At 35.7% G+C, this 27,925-nt stretch overlaps 1 protein-coding gene across 2 annotated transcripts; it reads right to left on the reverse strand.

Annotated features, from left to right (window-relative positions):
* Positions 1 to 26,581, reverse strand: LOC140800402 (uncharacterized). Of its 2 annotated transcripts, XM_073155168.1 has the most exons (21): positions 26,368 to 26,581; positions 24,878 to 25,008; positions 24,718 to 24,790; positions 24,510 to 24,632; positions 23,276 to 23,445; positions 20,405 to 20,554; positions 18,062 to 18,190; positions 15,775 to 15,832; positions 13,475 to 13,782; positions 12,159 to 12,290; positions 11,339 to 11,467; positions 11,147 to 11,233; positions 10,790 to 10,915; positions 9,472 to 9,583; positions 9,223 to 9,357; positions 5,146 to 5,280; positions 3,785 to 3,948; positions 3,493 to 3,633; positions 971 to 1,300; positions 409 to 602; positions 1 to 292 (listed from the first exon to the last, which is right to left on the reverse strand). In XM_073155168.1, exons 2-20 carry the CDS (start codon positions 24,932 to 24,934, stop codon positions 477 to 479), a joined length of 2,685 nt encoding a protein of 894 aa, XP_073011269.1. In that variant the 5' UTR covers positions 24,935 to 25,008; positions 26,368 to 26,581; the 3' UTR covers positions 1 to 292; positions 409 to 476. The 2 variants fall into 2 exon arrangements, with proteins under 2 accessions (XP_073011269.1, XP_073011270.1); XM_073155169.1 differs by lacking the exons at positions 24,510 to 24,632; positions 24,718 to 24,790; positions 24,878 to 25,008; positions 26,368 to 26,581 and adding an exon at positions 24,322 to 24,384.
* Positions 26,582 to 27,925: the final 1,344 nt, after the last annotated feature.

Here is a 27,925-nt window from a genome sequence, read left to right on the forward strand (position 1 = left end):
TTAAAAAGAATTCAAATGCATCTATGAATTGATATTTAATTAATATATATTTAACCAATCAAAGAAGTCAACTTCAAAATGAATATTTATGTAGGGGACCTTTCAATGTCCTGCCTTAACACAAAAATGCCTCTATCTACAAAAAGATTTCAGTAAAATTTGATAGAAAACTTCAACTTCCAACTCCAAGTGGACAAAAATTGGCTTGAAATGAACTCTCCGAAACCTACTCCGTCATTAGAGTCGTGACCTCAGTAGGGCTTTAAAAATGTCAAACTTCTTTTCTTTATACCTGCAATACCAAAGAAAAAGCAAGGGAAGCACATCAAAACCAACATTTCCAATAAAAGCAAAGAAACCGGTGGTAGGCTCGACTTTTTGAATATCAACATGCGTCAAAGGAGAAACCTGGCATGGTCATCAAACTGAAACAAGTAGAATGATTGCTTCATTGTTACACATCACAAAAGCACTTCTTAGTAAACTCCTTCCAGCTCACTTGTATCATAACATTGCATTTCGCATACTCTAGTCTTCAGTTGGTCAAATGCCTTCTGTATTTTATATTTTTCTTCAAATGTCACGTCAGACCTATTAGAGTCCTGCATTAGGTACTCAAAAAAAAAATTTGACTGAATCAGTCTATATCTAGGATAAGTTAATTTTGATCAAGAGTAAAAGGAGTTAATTTTAGTTAGATTATGAAACAGTGAGCGAGCGAAATTTCTAGTCGACATGAGTGTAATGATGTGTATGCAAATTCAAAAAATGCAGAACATAATAAAATCGCAATAACCAAGTACTGCAAAATACAATAACCAACTTTATAAAAATAGTCATGATCTTTACAGTTCTAGCTAAATTTAGCATATATTTTCACTAGTTCTTTCATCCCTAAGAGGGCACTATGACATATACTATATAAGAAAATAATATTCAACAAACTCGTAATTCTAATTTTACTTCTTACCAGCAATTGTCGTATGTTGTGCAGGATATTTCCGATATCCAATTTACTCAAACGAAGATTTACAAGGAGTCTCACATCATTAAGCAGACACATACATATGAATATATAACTGATTGCACGAATGCGAGCTGATGGCTCCAGTGTATATTTACTATCAAACCGAGATGGAAATGAGGAGCTCCATTCCATTATGATTGAATCAAGAAACTCAAAGACAAAATGTAAAAGCTTATGATTTTCACGAAGTAGCAGAAAACACGGCCAAATATCCTTCCCAAGTATTTTGATCTCATCAGATTGAATAGCCATGTCAATGTCTTCTGGCATATACTGCATCAAGGCAACAAAACAAGAGGTTAGAAAATGTCATAGTAAAAAAATGGCACAAAGAAAGCTTCAACTGAGCTAGTAGTTGGACATGCTTAGAAAGTAATAACGAAAGAAAAATATATAAGGAGCTTCTCATTATTTACAAGAAATATTTTGCTAATGAAATAAGCATTGGCAGGATACAATACAACTGCTGTATCAATGTTGATTATTATATTGCTAGTGTAAAGCATGATGTTCATAGCCTCATACAACGATGCCGGTAGAGAAGCTAGTTTAAATAGTCATACCAAAGTCTATGAAGGTGCACCTTAGTATAATTACAAGCATTTTGCCATGATAGAACTAATAGAAAAGGTATCAAAAGTAGAGTAATTTGAAACTGCAAATCATATATATATAGGAATAATTACACTTACATCATCTGAACTATTACCATTTTCCACATACCTTCCATGAATTTTTTCTTTTGTGACACATAATCCCTTAAACTATTATAATAATCTTACCCTTACCCCCTTCCCCTAACCCTCCGACATTTTGTAAACGGAAAAGCTAAAAAGACTAAGATACCGCCATAAGAAGGAAAGGGTATTTTAGTAAATTAAAATTTATTTTCTCTCCTCTAGAAACATAAAGGTAAACATGTTATATGGTTACTCGTGTGACTTATATGTGACAACTTATGGACGTAAAAAGTAATTGAAACTTAATGGAAAGGGCGTTTGAAATATTTGTAATAGTTTAGGGAGCCTATGTGTCACAAAAGAGCTCAAAGAAGTATGTAAAAATAGTGATAGTTTAGGAGGTCTAAGTATAATTAACCCATATAAATGTGTGTAGTGTGTGTAGTACATGATTTGTTGCCTTACCACGAGTCCTTACGACACTCAATCAGCATAGCACAGGGCTTTGTTGCCTCATCGCTATGTCAACATGTGAGACAAAGTAAATTCGATAGATGGACATTAGATAGGAATAGTGGAATACTAACTAGATTTGAATCAAGCAGGACTCCTAAAATTGACTTCAAATAGTTCATGCTTGATACTTCACGATTGTCTAACTAGATCAAGCAAAGAGTTGGGAATCATAGCCTATCTCTCAGCTAATTTTCAACTCTTTTTAATTTTCTTTTAAAAAGAAATAACCTCACCCACACACAGAGTGCACATATACACAAAAAAATCATGACAATGAGATGGCAATCATAAAAATAGATGGTCTTGCAACTCAACCATGCATTCCAGGAACACCTCGAACACTAAGCTTGAGCTTGATTAATCAATGTTGCAATCTTACTCTGAACCAAAGAGCATTAAAACAAGACCAATTGAACCATTTTCGGCCAGTCCAATCATCCAGCACTCGAACCCAAAGAACATAATCCTAAAAAAGTTGATGAAGATATTCAACCGATCAAACCTTTGCCCACTGACTGGACAAGTCTGGGGTTGTCTTTATCTAAAATTCTAACAATAACCTTAAATTTGATACAAACTTTATAGGGCCATCCATTACATTAGATCATCATAATTTTGACAAAATAAAAGCACTCAAGAGTAGGGGTGAAAATGGATCGGATAAGGATCGGATAGTGCTTAACCTATATTCGGATCCATATTTTTAGTCTGAATACAAATTCGGATACAGATATTGGATGGATAGCAAAATTTAAAGTAATATCCTAACTAAACATATACGGATAATTTTCGGATAGAGGATTGGATCTTAAACGGATATTGATTGAATTTAAAAGAATTATAATATTTTATTTAGATATAATTAACACAAAAATATTAAGAGTTTTACAACAAATAAATTTTTTGTATGTCAAATATGTAAAATTAAAGAAATTAATCTCTATAAATAATATATAACGCATTATTAGTAACAATATTAATATTTATTATTTAAATAAGCAAACTAAAAACTATAAATTATTCAAAAAAATATGCAGGTAAACTGATATCCGATATCCATATCCGAATCTGAAAAATATATCCGACCCATATCCTAGACTAGAAAAATAAGATGTGTATTATTAAAGTAAAAATATGCTACAAATTACAAACTGCCAAAAAATTTAGTAAACTAAATGATGATAATAGAAGTCAGATCACTATTCTAACAGGTATCATTGTCTGCAAATTTTCAAGAATATTGACAGCATAAGGAGAATTGATACATACAAAAGCAGCATCAACCATGTAGCCAGATATCTGCTTGCTAAGCTCGCGGATATTCTCATCTGAGATTCTTGTAGTATGGCAATCAAGTTTAATAATTGTTGCCAGCAATCCCCATGTGTTCTCTAGAGGTGGCTTTTTTGACTGCAAGAAAAAAAAGGAAAATATTATAAAGAAGCATCCCAAATTAGCAGAGCAAACCATCATAGACATTCTTCCTGACGGTTCTTTCTGAGAATCTAAAGACTAAAAAGTAAACTTAATGAGCCCAACAAAACAAGTTTTGATTACATACAAACTCATCAATTATTACATTCCACAGCTCCTGCAGAATCACTGGCCCAATGTGTGGCCCATGACGCATTTGAAACGGGAGAAAATCTAAAATCTTGTGCAATACTTTCTTATAAAGCCAGGAATTTGAGACACTCCGATCTTTCTCCCCGAAAAAAGTATTTTCTGAATGGAAAACAAAATTTAAATTACAGGTGTTCGAATAGAAAGAAACACATTTACTTCTTTTATATCTATATTAGGAAATAACCTAGTATAAGAAATAAATCCAGAAAAGACTGAAGAAATGAAAAGAAATCCAGAAAGCATATGCATTGTGGTATGGAAAATTTTTGACAAGATAAAATAATAGAAAAGAAAATAATCCACACTTCACAAAGTCACACAGGACTCTGCTGAATCTTCACCCCAGTAGTGGCACCAGAGTTTTCAAAGGCAACTTTTAGCCATACCCTAACACAATAAATTATCGATCTAATCTCCAGGATGTAGATGAAATACTAATATTAGTACCATCATTACTGCAGAAAAATTGGAGGAGCCAATCATTTAAAAGTGCAGGAAGAAAGGCTTCTATAACAACAGTTAGTCTTTCAAGAGCAATAAATGATATGTTCTGCATGCAATAACCATGATCAAAAGGTAACCATTAAAACATCTGATAACATCAAAAAGTTGGTAATGGTAGTAGTGCACTGTGACCACTATATAGGCACGTATCCTCAGAAATTCCATCTTATAAAGATGCAAATTATATTGGTTAATAATTGGTTTATGCTCTCCAAAATATATTATAGATTTTGTCAAAATAAAATCTAAGAAATGACCTTGTGTATCTCACTGTTGAGAAAGCTGAATGATCTTGTTACTCGCGAATATATCACTGGTCCATACGAGAACAAAGAGATCTCATACAAAAGGTGCCTCACATGAGAAAATGCTAGGTGTGTCAAACACATAAGCTATCATTGTCTCCAATACAATGATCGAAGGCAATTGAACTAATTTATGCTAACAACCAACTGAGCTCAAACATCCAGACTTATATATGCTTCTATTTGTGCCAATTACATATAGTATGTAGTAACACAGGCTTGAAGACAACGCAAGTAGCTGTACCAATTATGGTACAAATATATCAGGATATATATATAATAAGAGAGGTCTAGAACTCGATCAAAAGAGTAGGTTATGCAGTTGCTACACAGTTAAATAATAAATTATTTTTCAGACAACAATACTTCATATCATTTCTTATAGGTTAGATTTAAATAGTTCAAGAGAAAATTGATGGAAATTAAAACCTATTCCACTATAACAACCAAAAGGAACAATAGAAAATCAAAATGGTCAAGAGATTACCAGGATGAACATGAAATCGTGCTATTAAAGCAAGCAAGAAACTAAGCAGATCTGCAATCTGCACTATGCCCGTGTTATATGATCTTTGTAGATCACCTATTATATTGAGCAAAAGTTGGGGATTTAAATCACCACCTGCATTAAGACATGGTCAAGAAATTATGAGAAATAGAAAACTCAGATATTAAAGTGGCTTCCACCCACTAGAGAAAATTAACTGATAAGATCTTCCTACTTCTTTCTATAAGTTCATCAACTTTCAGACAAGCAAATCAATCTTGTCCTACTATTGGCATGAAAAACTATAGCTGTCATATACTTTACCAAGGAAATGCTAAAAAGAGAAAAAGAAAAGAAGCTAATGAACAGAAAAAAACATACAAACATAAAGTGGGTGAAAGCAAGTCCAATCACTAAAATCTGATTCTGGGGCACACTAATTGAATTCTATATAGCTTGTCACATCTTCAAGTTCAAAGCTTTCAATGGATAAATTGAACCCCTCAGCCAGAGATTAGTGAAACAACATGCAATGTGTAAAAGTAAGAATATGAATCATCGCCAAGGCATAAAAGAGTTTAAAGCTAAATATTGTAGAGATATTTAATTCAAATTGGATGACATAACTGTGTTAATTCAAATTAGATCAACATATAGATGTAGATATGCCTGAATGATATACCAATTAAACTCCAATTTGATAACTGCCCTGCTTTTCTTTTTTTTTGAGTTTTCATCATGGTTCCTAGTTTCGGCCGATTCCGCCCGAGACGAGCATGAGTAAGAGAGAAAGAAAGGGAAAAGAGAGAGAGAAAGAGAGGGAGCAAGAGAGGGAAAGAGAGGGAGGAAGAGAGAGAGAAAGAGATGGAGCAAGAGAGAGGGAAAAAAGAGAGGGAAAGAGAGAGAGAGGGAGAAAGAGAGAGAGTTTGTGGGTTGCAACAGTAAGAGGGAGAGGGAAGAGAAGAGAGAGGGGGAAGAGGAGAGAGACGTGGAGAAAAAAAAATAAAAAACTATGTTAAAGAGGGAAAGAGGTGGTAGTCGGTGAAGGAGAGGGAGAGTTTTTTAAGGGAGAGAGTTAGTAGGAGAGAGAGAGAGAGAGAGAGAGAGTCGGAGAGAGAGTTAGGGAGAGAGTTTGATAAGAGAGAGTTAGAGAGAGAGAGAGAGAGTTTGATAAGAGAGAGTTAGTGAGAGTGAGAGAGAGAGAGAGAGAGTTTGATAAGAGAGAATTAGTGGGAGAGAGTAAGAATTATTTTTAATTTGTGTGGGAGAGAGAGTGTGAGTAGTAGAAAGGGGGAGAAATAGAAATTGAGAAACTAATATTTATTTTTTAGTTTTTAGACTTAATATATGAATAATTTCTATTTATATCTTATTATTATTTTTCTAAAAAATTAAGAATTTTTCTGTATTTTAAAAATTATTTTAAAATACAAGCCGATACGGACGGCCGATATTATCGATACAGCCGATACGGCCGATACGTATCATTTTTTTCAGATGGTCGATTCCGATCTCGATTCCGATACTTGGAAGCTTGGTTTTCATAATTAGGCACAAAATCTAAAGAAAAACTAATTTTCATTTCCCAAGCTAAGATTTCAACCTATAATTGCAAAATACAAGTTAAGATCAACACATATGTAGTAGATATAATTGAATCTTACAACAATTAAGTTCTAACTTTTATGAGTTTACCAATTTTTTCTTAATTTTCAAATTAGCTCAATACATAGAGGCATCAAGCCCATTAGCTCAGTACGTGCCCGTTAAACAATCTATGCCAACCAACACAAAATCCCTGTATTTTATCAATGATTGTTGTGCTAGTTGTAGAACATGTGCCAACCGGCATGATCAACATGGGGAAACACACCTCTTGCCAAATAGTATAAGTCAAGTGGAAACAAAGTTTCCAGAAGGTGAAAACAAGGTTAGTAAAGGTCGAAAGGGGTTAGTCAGGGGGAGCATCAAGATATTCCCTTATATCAGTGCTGATAGGCCCACAAGCATGGTGTGTGGTTGCGTGCTAATTGGTACTGGCATACCATTCTATAAGTCTTATAAATAAAAATCTGCACCTTATCATGATTTCTATTTTCTAAGGTTCCTAGTTTCGGCCGATCACAAGTATTGGCCAATACTCGATTCATTTTGGGTCAAGATCGGCCGATCCCACCAAAGATGAGTACGGGTAAGAGAGAAAGAGGCGGGGGGAAGTGAAAGGGAAAGACAGAGAGAAAGAGAGGGAGCAACCGAGCAATAGAGAGGGAAAGAGAGGAAGAGAGGGAAAGAAAGGGAATTTGTGGGTTGCGACAGTAAGAGGGACAGAGAAGAAGAGAGAGAGGGGAAGAAAAGAGAAAAAAGTGGAGAACAAATAAAAAAATAAAAAAATATGTTGAAGAGAGAGAGAGGTGGTAGTTGGTGAGGGTAAGGGTGAAGGAGAGGATAAGGGAGAGAGTTAATAAGTGAGACCTAGTAGGAGAGAGAGTTTGATAAGACTTAAGAGAGAGAGTTAGGGGGAGAGAGTCAGTGAGGAAGAGGGTTTGATAAAAGAGAGTTAGAGGGGGAGGAGTTTGATAAGAGAGAATTAATTAAAAAAGAAGGTACAAAATATTTATTTGTGTGAGAGAGGAAGAGTGAGTGGTAAAAAAGGGGAGAGATAGAGATTGAGAAAATAGTATTTATATTTTAGTTTTTAGAATTTATATATGAATAATTTATATTTATATTTATATCTTATTATTATTTTTTCTAAAAAAATTAGAATTTTTCTATATTTTAAAAAATATTTTCAAATACAGGCAAATACGAATGGCTAATACTGCTGATACAGCTGATAAGGCCGATAAGTATCGCTTTTTCGGACAGCCGATCTCAATCCCGATTCCTAGAACCTTGCTATTGTCACATTTCTTAGGTTATAAAGGTATTAAATATATGGATAGAGGCCTCTAAAGTGGGAAAACCACATAAAAATATATGGTCCTAAAACTATTTAATTTACTTCAGCTTTATGAATACCTAGGGACCGCCAAATACTACGAACTTTGTCATCAAATAAATGGAATAATATGAAGTTACTCCCAACCAAGGTAGTTCTTCCCAAGGTTCCAAAATTCGGTATCGGGATCAGGATCGGCCGTCCGGAAAAACAATACATATCGGCTGGATCGGCCATATCGGCTGTATCGGCTCCTGTATCGGATCAGACTATTTTAATTAAATAAAATTCTAAATATTATTAAAAATGTTGAGAAATTTCTAAAAATTTAGAAAAAATTATAAAAAAAATAAGAAATAATAATTACTCACATATAAAGCCTAAAAAGTAAAAATCTCTTTTTCTCCCTCTCTTCTTTCCTCTCCCTCTAACTATTAGTATAAAGTATCCATTCTCTCCCACACTCTTTTTTTTCTATCTTTCTCTTTTTTTCTCACCCTCTTTTTTTTATCTTTCTCTCTCCCTCACTCTCTCTTCCTTTTCCCCCCTCTCTCTCTCATACCCTCTTTTTTTTTATCTTTCCCTCTCTCTCTCTCCCTTTCTCTCCCTCACTCTCTCTTCCTCTTTCTCTCTCTCTCCCTCTCTCTCTAGTTGCTGCTGATAGCAGCGGCTGTCAGCTGCTACTATCAGCAGCTGCTGCAGCTAGGCTAGCTGCCTGCATCATGCAGCTGCTTGCAGCCACCTGTACAGGCCGAAACCAGGTGGTTTCGACCTGGATCGAGATTGGCCGAAACTGAAAACTATGGTTCTTCCATTTTGTCTATGCACTTAAGCATGTGTGGATGTTGTATGTGCGTTGCAAATACAAGGATATTTGCAGGATAAATAATCGTACACAGTTTTATTCTGTCCTAGATTTTCCTCTACAAGACATCATGCTCATGATCAAATGACGATGAGTAAAAAGAGATGAGAGATCTAGATAATAAGACTAACAATTAGAATCATTGGGTGTTTCTAAAGATATTATTTTTCAATCTTCAAGTACAAATAGTCAATGATATTTTTCTAATTCACAGTCTGTAGTGCAACCGAAGGAAGGAGATAGTAATACAATCAAGGAGAAACATACTTACATACACAACAACGAGTCAATGCATCGACAAATTCTTTATCCAATTTGAGATAGTTTTTGACGATACAACAAGCAAGAACCTGGCAATCATAAGGGAGTTTTACGAAAGGCCCACGATGAACTGTTCCTGCAATGGCTGCAGCCAAGCAGATATTGTTAATTCCTTCTCAAATGAAAATAGAGAAACCAAAGAAATTCCTTAGTATGATGACGTACAATCACATGTACAAAATGGCTCTCAAGTACTTACTTCTAACATCATAAAACTCTTTTAGTGTCAATTGTAGGGTTTCAACTTCCAACATGAGAGGAGTGTTTGGTCGAGCGAATTGAACATATCGATTTAGAACCTTCAAAGCTACCTACAATATATTCAATATATGAAGGAAGTTGACAATTGAAGTGTCCAATCAAGCAAATAAGCGGTCACGACAGACGGTGCTATCTGAAGACAAACAGTATAAACAGGAGTAATACATCTGGAATGCTAAATTCATGAGCAAAACACGGATGTAGGACATCCAATTTAACCTTAATGCCTGATTGACACTGATATTAGAATGATAATTTGCATCATATATAATTATATGAATTAAAGCTTACCTAGCAATCATGAAAAGTGAGAGTATCGTCCATCAGTTCCCATTGGGAGTCATTATCTACATCGCAATGAGTGCTTGAACACTAGAACAAGTATGCACAAATTCAGACTTTGATCCTAAAGTCATACTTAATAGCCAATAGTCTAGATTTCATGAGGGCCATTATATCAACCAAGGTGAGCCATTAATTTAGGTTCAAACGGTGCAGCTAATACGTTATCACTGATCAAAAAAGAAAAGATCTGATGCCAAAAGTTTAGAATTTCAGGATATATCTAAACGTGTAAAAGGTCAATAGGTTAAAAATTATGGCTAATCAGCTGGACAACCAGCACTCGCTAAAACTCTTAACATAACTACAGAGTTCAAAAGAGATCTAGCTGCCTAAATATACTTCAATGCACTTATGTTCATCCAAACATTATAAAGCTAATTCCGAGTGAGTTAGAAAACAAGTTGCTCCAAAAGTTTCAACAGGTTTCCACAATACATATACTAGAATTAAGAAAACTAAAAGCATAAAATAATTACTCTAGCTTTAGCTTTTAATTACTGAACCATTATCAATTAATGAACATATCCAATCATAATATGTGTTAAATCATGTTTCTACTTGACAATTACTATAGTTTTATAGCTTTAACAAAATACATCATTTATCTAGAGATAAAAGACTACTATAAGCTTTAATACATATATTAAGTTATATATATATATATATATATATATATATATATATATTCTAAAAGGCAAATTTGAGGCATGCAGTAGACGCGTTAGTGTGCCACACGGCACGCCCTATGGCAATAGCGTATCAGCACGGCACGAGCCACTGGCACGACAATTGACAATTTAATTATGATATTAAAATTTAGCACATTGCAAATCAAGTATAATAATGAGTTGTAAACAAAATGAATGTTGTGCAGTACGATAAAGAAGAGTTCATGAGTAAAGCAATGGTACCTCGGAGATTGGAGGGTGTAAATCATCTAATTGAAATAAGATTCTAGGAAACTCCTTTACCCAAGCAATCTGATAGTCCATCAGGTATGGACAGTTGGTTTCAAGCCTCAGTTTGTCAACTTTGTCCTTGCAATAAGAATTAAGGAAAATTTGGTGTCAAGGACATTAATAAGAAGTCAATTTGCTTGAATAGGTCTTACAGTAACAAGATCATATGGTAAATAATTGAAGAATAACGAAATTATTGTAAAAATTTTCCATTAAAATATATAAGAAATGGATAAATTCATTGCATACAGCAACTGTGGCTAATCAAGGACAAAAATTTGTAAAGAGTGTGACAACATTGGAACTTACAGGAAGTATCATTTCTTCCAATACAGAAAAATACCCCAATATTTGCTTGCAATTCACCTTACAATCTTTAAATGCACTAGTAAAGGCCTGCAATTATTTTTGTAAGTTAGCATTAGGCATATTCTTTACATAGAAATTGATATTTCGGAACCTCGATGATAAGAAAACTTCACCAGAAAGTGCGAATCAAACCTCTAACAATCGTGTCTGATAACTCCTCGTGATTTGTGATATAAGCCCTGGCATAAAAGGTAACAATGAAGCTATATGCCTTTCCATAAATGCCTTACGAAGTGGTTCATCACTCCCAGATGCCCCAACCTGTCAGAGGAATATAGAAATAATCAGCCTTAACTTCTAAAATTTCCAACCATCTCCAGACCCCAAATTCGGGTGCTAACAATTTCATTAATTTCTACGTAGATACCTTTAAGTTCTCGTAACCTGCGGCCCCAAAGAACAACAGGAATGCAATTCAATTAGATAAGTCCCAAAAATATTGAAGCCAAACCATGGTTGGTTGTAAATAAAGTAACAAACACATTCTACAAAACACTCAAGGATAACTATATCAAAAAGCATTTAAAAAGTAAACACTTCACATTTCTTAGGAGTCATATCCAGCAAAATTCTTCTCTTAATCCTTGTAAAATTATAAATTTCATTGGTTAAATGTGTAACTAAGAGGCACTTGTGGGAGAACTTTGTGATTCATATGGTTACAGTGCCAAAAATAGAGTGTTTCAATGGAGTAAGAGACAGAGGACCAGAGAACTTTAGATTCTAAAGCCATAGATAAATAAGAAGAGGAAAAAATCATTGGTAAAATTGATTTTTTAAAACGCTGAAAAAGTTGAACTACTTGCTTTGGCAACATTTTAACCCAGGAGTGAAAAACATAGCCATAAATATCAGATAAGCCAGGAAGCACCCTGAAATAATCTGTCACATCATATAAACAACTGAAATGGGAGATACTTAAACATGGAGGCAAAGAATACTCATACAGGACCTTTCTTAGTAGAGAAAACCTAATGAACTCGAGAAAATGATCACGTATAACTGCGGCATCATCCATCATTTCTTTCAGGTGCAAAAACATCTCAGCAACTCTGACGTTCAAGACAAAAAATTTGGCCTCTTCCTGCAGGAAACCCCAAGAAAATCGGTTCAAAGTCGAAGCAAACAACCATTCTCATCAGTTTGAAAGCTAGTGTCAATCACAAGTAAATACATATGCAAAAAAATTTCAACATAGATACATTAAAACATCAGTGCATGACTAACATAATAGAACTAATTAACAGGTAAACCAGATTGACACATGACTTCTGCAACCCTTACAAAGGGAATTACATTGTCTGTGAAAGCCAGTAGGTACTTAGCTGATAAAGCCACACCATACTAACATTCTTCAAATCTTGGAACATGTTCACAGAAGTCTAACTCAAGTGATCCTTTTCCAGTTGTCTTTCCTACTAAATTTTCCTGCCTTTCATCACCAGTTATAAAGATCTCCACAAAATTTTGAGCAGTTAGAATCATGAATGCATCCTCCTCTTTCTCTCTCCCTCCTCTCTCACTCTCTTTCTATACATACTTTCATGCATATATACACACATAAATGAACAAATTTAATATATACCTATATTTTATTATATATTTTTAAGGAGAGAAAGAAGCATAGCTATCAGGCGCTTAAATGAAAAACTAAAAATAGAGTATACATGCATGAACTGTTATATTTTGGTTTTTTTTCCTTTTCCTGAAGGGTCACAACTAGCAAGGCAAAAGGAGTCCTTGCATATGGGCCTAGTCAGATTGTGTATAAGCTTATAGTCGGGGTGGAATAGCATGACACATATTTGATAAATGGGTCCATTATATATTAATGCATAAGGGATACAACAGTTTGCAAAAAGAAACAATTTTCTTAGAAAATTCACTCGTAAAGGGTCTATAATGATAACTGTGGGCCAGAGAAAATTAAGCAGGAGATTTTCATATGAAATCTATAAGCTGCTTAACATTTACCTTATTCTTGCAATTAGACTCATGCAGCCAGGACCAACATCCAAAATTCCTAAAAATGCATAGGGTCTAGATGAAAGTAGAGAATGATGAAAGCTTCTAATGTAGCGAATGTTGTTTGTCAGTAGAATCATTAATTCAGTACATTATATGTGGGTAAAAACACTTCCAAGGGCACAAATGCATTCTGACATAATGAAGTAGTCAAACAGTAACATATGGCAGCTATATGTGAATCCAAATAAGCACTTGGCAACAAAAAGGATCTAAACAAATATCAGTTGGAAAAAAAAATACCTTCTCACTGGATTTATGGTTTTGACCGAAAGGAAATGCTGTTTGTAATTTCAGTAAGTGCAGCAAGATATTACTCCACAACAAGTCAGGGTTGTAAGATTTGAAACAATAAACATCAACGTGTTGATATTTCTTTATAACATAACCCAATATTCTTGAAGCTCGATTTATGCATTGAAGAATCAATAGCATATATTCAAATGATTGATCACAAGTATCTGTTGTTATATGAAATGAAGAGGATTCTCTAAAACAGTTGACCAGGACTGGAACGAGATCTTCAAGTTTCCTGACTACAGGAAAAAATCCTACAAAATTAAGCAATCATGAGGAAAGTAAGACATAATAATAAGTTAATAACAAGTAGAAAGAGAAAAAAAAAAATCATAGCAATTTGCAGACAAGATAATAATGATAATGCAGGCAATTAGCTGGACCAAACATGAGAGCCATACTAATGGGTCATCTCAAGGGAGTAGCAAGTGAATTGCAATAAACAAACAGTAATTGATAAATAATGGGCTAGGTCACATCTCAGATTGACAATACCAAGACAAAAGAGCCCATATTTGAATGCGACTTGAACCTGTTAAAATATAAAAGATTTAAACTACAGTTTTCTAAAAGCTTAAGCTTTTAGACAATGTCAGTTAACATGATATTGGAATAGGAGGTCTTCCATTAAAATCTTCTAGGCTTATCTGCTATTTAAAAATAAAAAACGTTCACCCAATTAATTCAAATCCACTTTTGGGCCTATTAAAGTCTCTTGAGCCTAGAAGTGAAGGGGATTTTTAGAATCAAGTATCTTCGTTTCGGTCGATCCCGATCCAGATTGACCAAAAAGGATTGGGATCGGCTCATCCATAAAACCAACATTTCTTGTTTTGAGTTAGAATCGTTCTTAAGGATCGAAACCAATAATTTTGGGGGGAACAACATTAATAAATAAGTTCTAATTTATGCTGAAATTTTACTAGGTTAGCTCAAAATTGTATAATTAGGTTCAGATCAACTCACATGGAGTTAATTCAATATATTCCTACACCAATTTTCATACAATTTGAATATCTTTGACATTTTAATTTCAAATTTTGAGATTTGGGGAAAAAATTTGAGGAAAATCATGATTTCCCTTTGATTACTATAAAATAGGAAGAGAAAATAAGAAAAGCATGTCTTTTAATGGGATTTGAAGTTCTCATCCTTGGATCAACCTTTTTCTCTCCTAGATCTCCCTTTCTCCTCTTTTTATTCCTTTTGGGTTGAGATTGGAAAATAAGCCTACCAACAGAGAGACCTCAAAAAAGAGTCGCTTTGAGTAAGTTAAATAGGTCGCAGACAATACTCAACATCATGGATGGCCGTGCCGGCGGCGTACCGGCACATGGCACGAGGGGTGCCGCATGGCACCCCTCCTAACAGTTCCGCCACTCGCCGTCAAGCTACCCGTTGCCGACCATCGTCACCGTCGTCGTCGCCGTCTTCGTCGTCGTCGCCGTCACCCGAGCGCGTCGGGTGCCCTAGCTCGAGGGAGAGATGAGATCGACAGAGAGAGAGATCGAGAGAGACAGAGAGAGAGAGAGAGAGATAAGGTTATCGGTTAAAACTTAAGTTGCGGATCCGGGCGACGGCGACGGATCCAGATCCGGATCCGCAACTTAAGTTTTAACCGATAACCTTATCTCTCTCTCTCTCTCTCTCGATCTCTCTCTGTCGATCTCATCTCTCCCTCGGGCTAGGGCACCCGACGCGCTCGGGCGACGGCGACAGCAGGTGAGCGGCGAGCAGCGGTCGTCGACGATGAAGGTGAGTATCTCGTTTTTTTTTCTTCTCCTCTTACGGCATGGCCGGCAAGTGCTGCGGCATGTGCCGTGCCATGCCGTGCTGGCCACTAGCCGGCACGGTCCGTGCCTATGGCACGGCCATCGTTGCTCAACATACATATCCCTCAATAGCCTAATTGTATCAATTATCAAGTGATATGCACGATATAGGTAGTGGTACAGGGTGACACGCATCTACAAGAGTGTCATTGGCACCCCCCGTGCCACATGCTATTTGACACACCCCATGCCAATGACACGACAATCCTTAGGGGTAAAGACCATATGAGGACTATGTTTCATTGAAAAATAGACATTTTCAGATCTAATGTTTCTTTTTTAACTCTTTAGAAGGAACAAGACAACTTGGATTAACTAGGTTTTAACACATGATGCACCAATAATACAAGAAAAGAATAATGATAGATGAAAAGATAGCAAGAGATGTCACAGAAAAGAACAATATAATACTACCTTGCTGATTTTCGAACTTGACATACATGTGCTTCATCCAGTCAGGTGCTTTTTTATTCTGCGAACGATTTTAAAAGGAAATGGGATCATAAATCAAATTAAATGATAGTAGAAAGCATGTATATGTACATTTTGACTGAACAAAATTCTTTCTCTAAATCTGCAAGTACAAAACTAATCATGTTTGAAGCACATGGGAAATTTGCAATTTTAAAATGAGACATTAACATCAAATGGACTTTGCAAGTTTGAAAGTAAATAAGATATGTACGAAAAAACATGAAATAGTAAAAGATTGGGACTGGAGGTCGCCAACAAAATTAAGCTAGGTTCAAAGATCATTGAGATAGAGATGATAAGAAGAAACCAACATATTCTACCAGTTTAGTTTGTCACTACACTAATGTACACTAGATGTGGCCATTGAACCCATTAGTGAGGTTTCCTATTAAATGAATATTCTCATAAAAATGACAGAGAGAATTAGGACTTACACACTATATGATTTATGAATATTGAACCTTCAATGGCTCTTGTGGTGGTTATACTTATACACTATATCCTCTTGACGACTACTTGAAAGAGGTATTACCACATAAGACAAGAAGAATTAATAAAGTCATTAACTTAAATTATTGAACTGATGCTCCACGAACTATTGGGGACTGCTGAGGAAAAGGATCAGGCAGATGTGTACATCATGCCATTCACATGAAAGGTCCTCCGTCCATCTAAATATGGTTTTTGTACAATGTCAAGTAGATCTTGATTGATCTAATTTCGAGTTACTTCATCTCATGATTTTGTTTCTAAACTTTATGGAAGAAAAGATGATCCTCATTATTTAAAATAAGTAATATATCCAAAGGAGATGAGAATGTTATTAAACATGGGATAGAAGAGATCTTAAAAAGTACACAATTTTTAACACCTTAAGCACAAGAATAAGCTTCATATAAACTCATGGAAAAATGATAATGACAAGTCAAAGTCAGAACATTTGTACGTAGTGATGTTATTTTACACTGTGCACCATTTTCAAATTCACTGTTTGAAACTTAATATCTAGTGGTAACAAGAACCTAGTTGACTACAAGTTTAACATCTACTTACTATCTAATGGTGACAAGAACCTTTCGTCATCACCTTAAAATCTTAAACTACTCTTAGAGTTGGCAAGTATAGATCTCCAACCCAACGATAGTCGTGCCACCATCAGTACGGCATGACCTAGGTGCCACTAGCACGCATTTAACATAATTTCAATAAAAATTTTAAGATATTTAGAGATGTTTTTGGATCTTCGGCATATTTATCTATATATTACTTTTCTAAATGACATATTTTATTAAAGATAAAGCAATAGTTAAATATAAATATTATTCAACACATAATATTAAAGTTGATTGATGATGATTGATAGAATGAAGAAAAAGTTTTTTAAAAATGAACTCCACATGTCGTACCATATTTGTTAGAAAAATGATTAAAATTGATTTAATGATGATTGACAAAATAAGAAAAAAATTGATCCACAGTCACGGAGATTGACACGCAACCATGCCGAACCGGCACGGCTCAACATGCACTCATGCCGGTCGGTTAGGGTTGTGCCACTAGCACACTCCATGCCACCACCGGCATGGCAAGTGCCGGTCAGCTAGGGGTGTGCCACTGGTACACCTCATGCCATCACTGGCACGGCAAATGCCAGTCGGCATGACCATCCTTGCTCTAGCCTACCACTAGTAGAATTATATGAGTCATATTTGGAACTTTTAGAGAGCGAATTTTTCCTTTTTCCACATCCAAATATCTGAAACATCAAAACCTAACTTCTCATTAGAAATATATACAAAGATCAAGCATACGATATATGCTCCTACTAGTAGCCTCTGCTATCACAAGACAGCATGAACAGATCATCATTTCAAGAGTATTAGAGTAGCGAAATGGCAATAGAAAAATTTGAAGGAAATCAACAAGATCACCGCATATTAACAAAAAGAATAAAGCGATACAAAAAGTCGACATCAGAATCAATAGCAGCAAGTTGTAGATCTAATATACAATAACCAGAATAATAGCATAGGAGTAAATCATTTAACAGAAGAGGGTTACAGGATGCAACTGCTTATAGCAAATGCAAACAAAGAGCATGAAGAGACCAGATCAATAGAGCTAAAGAAATAGCAAATACTTGAAGGATACTAACTATTGATGGCATCATGAAAAAGAAAATATATACAATAAAAGTAGTTCAAATAACTCATTATGTGATACAGACCAGTTCAATAGTTTCACTGGCCAACAATTTGAGGCAATGAACAAGCCCACCAAGAGCAGTCTTGAGTTTGCTCTTGTCCTGTAAACAGATTTGCTTGTCTTTTAGAATATGAACATAGTTGTCAAGAACCTGTAAGACAGCAATTGTATAGTTAACAATCCATAAAAGTGACTGATCAACAATCCAAACTGCCTTAAAATTAAGAACACCAACAGCAATATTATTCACCAATGATGATTAGAACATAATAGTTAACAGATTCGAGCTATACGAACATAAATTACAGAACATTACAGAACACATCACAATATTGTAATGTCAGAATAAGACTACTATAATTATATGCTTCATACATAACAAGAAGAGCCAAGAAATATCTGCCATGCTTGGATAAGTACATTAATTCCCAATTTAACACAACCAGAAACAACAAGCAGATTAAATATCCATGATTATACCATATATGCATTCCTATTTTACAAGGCCATGATTGAAGTATTGAACCGAAACATTGTGAGAATAAACATAACAATATTGATAAAGCATGACAAGTATTGTCACCAAAAAATCAAGTTATCTATACATCTGATACACCTTGTTAGAGTCTTTTTTTTATTGCATTAGTTGTTTATTTTCATTAAAATAAATTTTCTATAGGTTGCGTTCGAATGTGGTTGGGGTGCGTTCGAACCCCTGCATCAGGTTCGCAAATACAAAGAACGCGTAATGCACGTTCGAACACGGTCGGGCGCGTTCGAACGCTTGCAGCGCGTTCGAACGCTTGCATCGCGTTCGCACATACAGAGAACGTCTTTTGTGCGTTCGAACATGATCGAGCGCATTCGAACGCGATCGAAGGGATTATACTAGGATTAGGGTTAGTTATTGTTATTATGACTTGTTGGCTAGCCTCTATAAAGGTGTGGATGGCAGTCAAATTCATAGTGCTATTGGAATATTGATTTCTTGCCTCTCTATCTTCTCTCTAATTTAATCTCCCTCCTCCCTCTTCACCAACCTACCACCTCTATCGTTGGCAAGGTCTTTCTTAACTTCTAATCTCCCTCGTTTGTCGAGTCCTCCTCCTTCTTTGGGATCTCGACCACTTCTTTCCCTTCATCTTTATTCCTTAAACAATATCACCCATCCACCCTCATCTCCAACTTCCACTCCACCCGTCACCACCACCATCATCCACATTATATCGTGTTTTCGTCCCAATTGCAGTTCAAATCTGCGAAGGGCGTAAATACGAAAAACGTAGATCAGGGAGTTACGGATTGATTCAATTTGGTTTCGTAATTTTCTGACTATGGAAGAATATTTTGTGAATAATTTTCCTCGGTTGCGCGGACTGCTTCCTACAATAAATCTAAATCTTTAAGGAATTGTTCCGTAACAATAACAGCATCTACTGTAAATCAGCAAGGCCATGTCTGGCATGCCTACCTATGTGGTTCTTAGAAGACAATAGAAAGGAAATAGGGAATACCAAACAAGGACAAGTTAACAAAAGCATTCAGGTAATTCAAACAATAATAGAGAGATATTCACTATGCTAGTAAGTAGTTGCACATCCATCGATCTGAAACTTGATACATTGTTGGTATTATAACATTGGTTGTAATGGGCGAGCATGCTGACTTGTGCATATCATGCCAGCACATTAATGGCAGCAGGACAAAGGGATGTATATTGCACTGCTGCAGTAGCGCTAGGTACAGAATTCAACGCCCAGTCGATTTTGAGCAACTCCGACGAAAAATTCGGCACTCATTGATATAAATAGATAAGAACACCACAAGTCCTCAGCCATAACTCTTCCCCAACTCTTATGTCTCTGATCCACAATGATAGGCCTCTAGCACTCTCCCTCTATCTCCCTCCTCGTGCACTGCTCTAACTCTCATCTCCATCCATATCTGGCCTTTCCCCCTTATGACCATGGACACTACCACTATGGAATCCATTCATGGTGTCCATAATCTGATGGTCAGTGTGCCTGTGGCACATCCTGCAGTTTCACTACTTAGCATCCGCTCTTTGTTGGTATGCAGTCCTAGGAATATAGCACCTAAAAATGCCCATCTAACAGAGAAGTTTGTAACAACAAGCATATCATATGGACCAACATACACATAATAAAGTGAATGCTTATTCAAATTATACACCATAATATCAAGTAGGATTAATCATCAACCTGTGTTATGCTTGCACTAAGACAGGCTTGTCAAACAAAATAACCTTTTAAGACAATAATCAACACAACAAGAAATATGTTTAACACATCCACAAAAGTAATAGATAAAACTGCACGATACTAATACTAAAGCTTGTACAAACCCTCTCAGCATGGTGGAAAAAGGATATCGGATGGTTATGAATAACAAGTTGAAGAAACTTGAAAGCCATAAGTCGAATATCCACTGAGAGATGTGTCATTGCATGCAAACTACGGTCCATCAGCAGTGGAATCATATCCCCTGGAATTCCCTGCAGAAAGGAGGTAGGAACATTTGGATCTACTAATGGACATCGAATATGATTTAATATTACAAAGATAAGAAAAATAACTTGATGGAACATCAGATTTGAAATATAACGGTAGTCAAGCTAATCATTAATTAGTAAGTGAACGGGTAGAGACATAGGTAACTTAAAACACCAGGAATAGAAGAGTAAAAAATAAGTTCTATTCATCGTAAACAAGCTTTTAGGAAGAAATCTCACTTTTAAAAATAAAGAGTGACGCCCAAGCTTTCAATTCCAATAAAGATGGGATCTATTAAAATAAAATAAAAAAATGATCCTAATGCACAAGGCTCCAAACAGGGTGTGTGAGAAGGGAGATATTTGCGGCCTTACAATTATTTATTAGTAAGTTGTTTTCAAGAGTTCAACCCATGACCTCTTAAATGAGAGGGGCAAGACTCATTACCATATCAAGTAGCATATTCAAAGATGATCTTGTAAAGTTTTCTATACACTAACCTTTTGACCACAAGTCATAAAGAGATGAGGTAACGTAGAGAGAGTAGGCATCATTAACCAAAACTTTTCTAAGTATATTTGATACTTGCCATACATCTTGACATCATTAACTGAAACTTTTCTAAGAGTTTTATTTTGATGGAATATGAATATGCTAACCTATTGACAACAAATGACATATAAGAGGAAGTAGGCAATAGGCACATCTCTATTTGTCCCAGACTGCCAGAGGCTCATCTTAGTTTACAGAGTAAATGCATATATATGACTTGAATGGCCGCTTTTACAAACAAATTCAAGCTTAGCAAATTTTTTAAACATATAAGTATACCTAAACTTTATTCCTTTAATTATTCCCTTAATTTCCTACAATTCCCATGCTTTAGAAATACTTGATATCCATCATGGCAATGTTAATAGGAACTTTTCTAACTATTATATTTTAATAAGTCAGCTCTTACAAGATTTATGCATCAAGATGGTGGCTTTGTTGTCCCTGCAAAAAGAAGACGATCAATGACATTTCAACCACTTACACAGTTGACTATGAGAAGTGGAAAGATAAGGCCTAATGATGCTTCCATTTATTCTTACACATATCTAGTTGGTTAGCAAGTGTAACATAACAACAAGGTAACCATAGAGAAATCCGTGGCTGAATTGCATCCTTCTTGGTGTACCCAGGGGCCCTCACCACCAAATAGATGAGTAACCCCATCTTGATTCTCATATGACTTTCCTTCTCCTGATATTCCAGATCCAAATAAGCAAATCAACATAACACTTTATCACAGTTCGGCATTATTACGTTAAGCACTATAGTGTATTTGTCATAAGTCATCAAGTTCATTCTCTACCAGCAACTCATCAAGTGGTGTACAGAAGTGAAGATAGTAAGTCCTTCACAATATTCCATCATTAGAGGCCACTAAGTCTCTTAACCTAACCAGTAGATATAAGTTTGCAGTCCTTATTTCTATCCATCAGTTTTCATGACTAATATGAAACTCCTTGTAGCTCATTCGATAAATTAGGGTAATGTATCCTAGTAGCGCTCATTCGATAAATTAGGGTAATGTATCATAGTACCACAGCAATGGACATGTGAACCCAGTTACCACAGCAATGGACACGTGAACCCAGTCACCACAGCAAATTGGTTGCTAGAGAAAACTAATTTCATTTTGGACAATTCATCAATCCCCCATATAAATAAGTTATCAACAAGTTGGAGGCTAATTCAAAGTAAATAAAGATGTCCATGTAGACATAGTAGCGTTTCATCTAATTTTGTATAAAGAGGAGACTTCTCCATAGCTACGAATAAGGATTTTAATAACTCGGAAAGTAAACTATAAGTTGAAAACTAGATAGTGCTTTCCAGTTCATCTGTAGTATCTTCTCTGATGCCATCAATGGAGAAAAAATTATTGAAAACAATCACAACAGCTAGACCTTTCTCCTAAGGCATGTTGAAGATTAGCGTCAATACAATGGTGAGAACATAGTCAACAGAGATTAGAACTTCCAGGAAAAAACTGCAAATCGGGGGGGCATTAGAATTGGTTCAATTGAAGTTAGAATTGGTATGCTCATGAATTTAATATAAAAGGCTCAATAACATATAGTCCTCTGCAAGGAAATGATAAGCATATAATGAACAATATACCTATCAAATACCTCAAAGTCAAAAATGTCTCAGACCCAATGAATCAAATTGGACACATTACTAACATGCATGTTGCAGTAATATAAAATCAAGTGATTCTCTCTTTCTTCTTTCTGCTTAAGAGTGATTATATTATGTGGGAAAGTCAATTACCAAATCAATATTAATCACAACATTCATTTGTAAGAGCTTGGATTTCTACTTCCAATGATCGCAAAACATTGTACAATCATTAGTATCTTCCACTTCATATTGAGTTAAAAATATACAATAATGGTTCTAGATGCATTATCAGTAACTTTGCTTTGACATGCATATTTCATGCAGAAAATAACATCAATTAAATAAGGTGCAACAGAAGATATGGGAAAAAGGATAAATGAGTATGAATGTAAAGAGTTCTACCTTATACCAAATGGGTTACATCTATTCTTGTTGGTTAAGGCATAAAGAACAATGAGTAGGTGATATCAGAAGGTCAATTAGGAAGAATCCTAACAAGAATTTCTTTTAAATTCAAGTATTGTGGGTAATTGTACTGAAACAAAACATACCCCCTTAAGAGATGGAAAGACAACAGTTCTCAAAAGGTTGTAGAAGGTGTCACGAACTGCTCCATCATTATCATGTATGAGCTGATTTAACTTCTCCATCATCGAAACAACTTGGAGTTTAAGCTTTGAAGGATCCTTAAGAATTATCTCCTTGATACCATTTAGTGCATCTTCAAAAGTTAAAAGAGCAGCATAAGAAATAAAAATTCATCAAACTTTGTGATAACACAGCAATAAATCTCCATAATTTAATCAAGAACGGAGAGCAAATAGAAAAAATGTCAAGAAGACATTGAACTAGAAATTGTTAACAAATAAGTACACTATAAGAAACTAGGGTTGACAATTTTTGACCCGACCTGATAACCCAACCCAAACCCAAATTGTCAGTTTAATATAATTAGGTTTGGGTCATAAACACGTTGACCTGCCTAACTTGATTATTAAACAAGTTGTGTTTGTGTTTATTACCCAACTCATTTGTGGCCCAACCTACCAACCAAACTACGACGCAATAACCCAATTATGATCCAAAAAACTTGTTTATTACCTAAACAATTCATTAATAATACCAATAAACTCATTTATAACTCAAATAACTTATATAAATTTAAATAATTTGTGTCACTCTAGAACCCATTTATGACCCATATAACATGTTCAATAACAACTCATGTTTAGAAATTTTGAACCGATTAATAAACAGCTCCTGTTCATGTTGGCACTATCACGACCTGACTCAGATCTAGCTAACCCAACCCAATTGTCACCCCAATAAAAAGAATTAAAATTTGTACCCAAGAAGCACTATTGAGATAAGCTATCACAATTACAAATTTTAAAAAATTTTACTATAACAAGATAAGAAATTCAGATATAAATCTTTTAAGTACAAATTGAATTTAGTTATTAGAGATAGTAGATTTTTTTTACAAAGATCCATGAAAGTACAAATTGAGAAAATGGGGAAAATAATTAAGTTACTATTAGTTGCACTCAACGTGATAAAATGAGCTGCCATTTAGTCCGTCATGGCTAACTGTTACCTTCTAAGGCAACCGCCCTAGTCCCAAAACATATTCCTTACTCGCAATTGTTATAGTGTGGCACTTAAAGGTCGAATCTGCCATGGGGCTGTGGAGCTAGAAAATTGTGGACAAAGAAGTAAATTACAATAAACTAAAATGTCTACGCAAGAAGCACAAGAAACTAAAGAATTAAGAACTCTGAGAACCTCTCCGCATATTTGGATTGCGATGTGATGTCTTTTTGAGAAGCTCTTGTAGCGTCAACCCTCTCTTGTCCACCACCATGCCCCGTCTCTCAACTGACATACTCTGCTCCGGTAGAACAATCGCTGCCCGAATAAACCATCACGTAAGCATTAAGCCAAACCATCCAAATTCTTAGAATCAAATATGCAAAAAGAGATAATAGAAAACCTTTGGATTTGATTTGGGTATTGGTTGAATTCTTTGGCGGGAGCAATTTCCGCCCAATCTTATGCTTTATTTTCTGGAAATCATGCAAGACATCATTGAGGTTCGAGAAGAAAGACTAAGGAGATGCTATAAGTGAAGAGGAAATAAGAAAAAATTATACCTTGAAATCGATGCCACGCTTTGGCTTCTTGGAATAACTAGATTTTGATCGCACCATTGTGTGTGTATATATATATATATATAACAATGTTATAAAAGTCGACCACAGGTGGCAGGTGATCACCTCACCGTCTGGTGTGTAGGCAGAAGGCACGTGACAAGGTGGAAGGTGAGCAACAAGGACTTATATGTAAGATGTAACCAATATAATATATACAAAAACAGTAACTAATTGCTGTTTTACTTCTTCCAATTAAAAATAAAAAGTAAAAAATTAATCAATAACTAAATGCCGATTACTTCCTCCAATTAATTCAGTAATTCACATTAGCACTCTAATAACTAATTAACTAATTAACTAATTAACTAATTCCTTGTTCCGGTAATTTAACAGATTAACAGCAAGAGTTAATTCACTATTAATCAACAGATTAAGTGATTAACACATTTTCCTTCAAAAAAACATTCAACATAAGCAGATTAAGAAAATTAACAAACAACAGAATATTAGATCAGCAATCAACACTCAATAGATTATTGATTAACAAACTAATAGATTGAGTGATTAACAGATTAAGAAAAAAATGTAAAAACTAAAAAATAATTCAACAGATTAACTGATTATTGATTAACAGTGAAAACTAAAAACACAATCGATAATTACTTCAATTAATTTCTCTAACTGCCTATCATAACATATTAAGTAATAAGAATTAACAGATTAATAATTTAAGACAGAAAATTGAAAAAAAAAAAAAAACAATTCGGTGTGAGAGGGAGAGGGAGCAATGTATCAAAAGGCGGCCATCCGGAGGTGGGCGGTCACCCCACCACCTAGCGCCTAGGCGGAAGGCGGACGACAAGGTAGGTGACAAGGCATTCTAGCATTTTTAATATAAAAAGATAAATACATATATATAATATATTATACAGTTATATGTAACCAATATAGATTAATCCCATATTTCCTCTTCAACAATCAACAGATAAGAGATAACAGATAATAGATTAACAGAGTAAGAGTGAAAAAAAAAATACTTGTTTTGGTGAAAAAAGATTAACAATCAACAGATTAAGAAACTAATTCTTCACTGTTAACCAACAGATTAATAAATCAACATTCAGAAATACATTCAACTGATTAAGAAAATTAACAATCAACATTCAGCAGATTAACAAATTCACAATCAACATTCAAGTATTCAACAGATTAACAGATTGAGTGATTAACAGAATAAAAGATTAAGAAAAAATGTAAAAAAAAAATTCAACAGATTAACAGTGAAAACACAATCAATAATTCCTTCAATTATTTCCTCTTAACTGCCTAGCATAACAGATTAAGGAAGTGAAAATTGAAATTAAAAAAAAAGGCATAATAGTTGGTTTCGGTCTTTGCCGCCGGTGGGAAGAAGTGGGAGAGAGTGAGAGAGTAAAAGAGACTGGGAGAGAGAGAGAGAGAGAGAGAGAGAGAGAGAGAGAGGATCATACTGTCCACAGTCGCTCGCCGACGTCCGCAATCCACAGTCGTCTGCCGTCGTCCACAGTAGCTCGAGAGAGGAAGATCGGGAGAGGAGAAAGAGAGCGATTCTACCTTCGCTCACTTGTCGCCGCACGCTGCCCCCGGCCGTGAAGGGAGCGCCGGAGAGGAAAAGAAAGAGGGGTTTAAGGTTTTCACGGGATCGGGCGAGGAAGGATTGAAAGAACAGGTAGAGGTTCTTTTTTTATATAACCTATTAGACTCACCTTCGACCCGTATCCGACCCGCTTTCGATCTGTTTTAATATTTTGGCGGGCCAAACTGCCAGCTCGCCAGCGCTTTTTAGCGCTTCAGGGGGGCCCACAAAGGGCTCGCCGGTCGTCTTCTGGCAGGTACCCGCCAGGTGCGCCACCCCAACATGGTGGCCGCCAAAATCGTCATTCAAAACATTGAGGGTAAGAGAGTAATGAGAGGGAGAGTGAGAGAGCGAAAGATAGATGGAAAGAGGATGCACATTGTTGCTGTTGCCATACTATGTCGTCGTTGTGGCTACTACCACACTTCATCACCGTTGCTACACTTCGTTGTCATTGTCGCACGTCGTCACTGTTAGGGCTTAGGCTTTTAGCGAGAGAGAGGAGAGCAGCGAGCGAGAGAGGAGGGAGGAGGGAGGAGAGGGCAGCGATTTTTTATTTTATATAAGGGTTAATGGTTAGTTAATTTTAATGAGTTTGGGTTAGGATTATGGCAAGTGGGTGGAATAGATAAAGTGCAGTATCTCGAGAGAAACTAAATTTTGGCGAATCAGTTCAACCATCTCGTGTGACTCAATTTGGGACTCTTGAGCATGCCTTTAAGCTCAAGAATGACTAGTGGAATAACTCGGTAGGCCTGTATCAGCTAATTGAGTCTGACCTAGATGTAGCCCGAGTACAATATGTGCCAAACACATGAGTCCATGAGCATGACGTGAGCTAGAAGATCTAGCTTGCATACTAGTGATATATTGAGGACTTCATCATCGTTAGGGTTTTGATATTTTATGGTTTAGGCTTTTAGCAAGAGAAAGTGACGAGAGAGGAGAGAGCAGCAATTGTTTATTTTATATAAGGGTAAATGGTTAGTTAGTTTTAATGGCTTAGAGTTATAGTTAGGGCAAATGGGTGGAAGGGATAAAGTGCACGTATCTCAAGGAGAACTGACTTTAGCGAACCAACTCAACCATCTTGCGTGACTCAATTTGGACTCATGAGCATGACCTTGGGCCCGAGTACAAGCCCGAGAATGATTGATAGAACAACTCAATAGCCTGGGTACGACATGTGCCAAACACGTGGGCCCACGAGCACGAAGTGAGCTAGAAGATCTAGCTTTCATATTAGTGATACTTTGAGGATAAGGTGTCAGAAGCGTAGTGGATTGTTATAATCCAACTTTGAGGTCGAGTCAATTAGGTTGAGTCAAGTCGAGTTTAGTTGGTTGTTTTTGCTTATTAGTTTTAGATTTGAATTAAAGAAGAAAATCCGCATATGTAAACCCAATATGGCAATTTGGATCAGACCCGCTATG

Source organism: Typha latifolia, chromosome 13 (assembly GCF_019914945.1).
Source record: "Typha latifolia isolate L0001 chromosome 13, TyphaL0001v2, whole genome shotgun sequence".
NCBI lineage: Eukaryota > Viridiplantae > Streptophyta > Magnoliopsida > Poales > Typhaceae > Typha > Typha latifolia.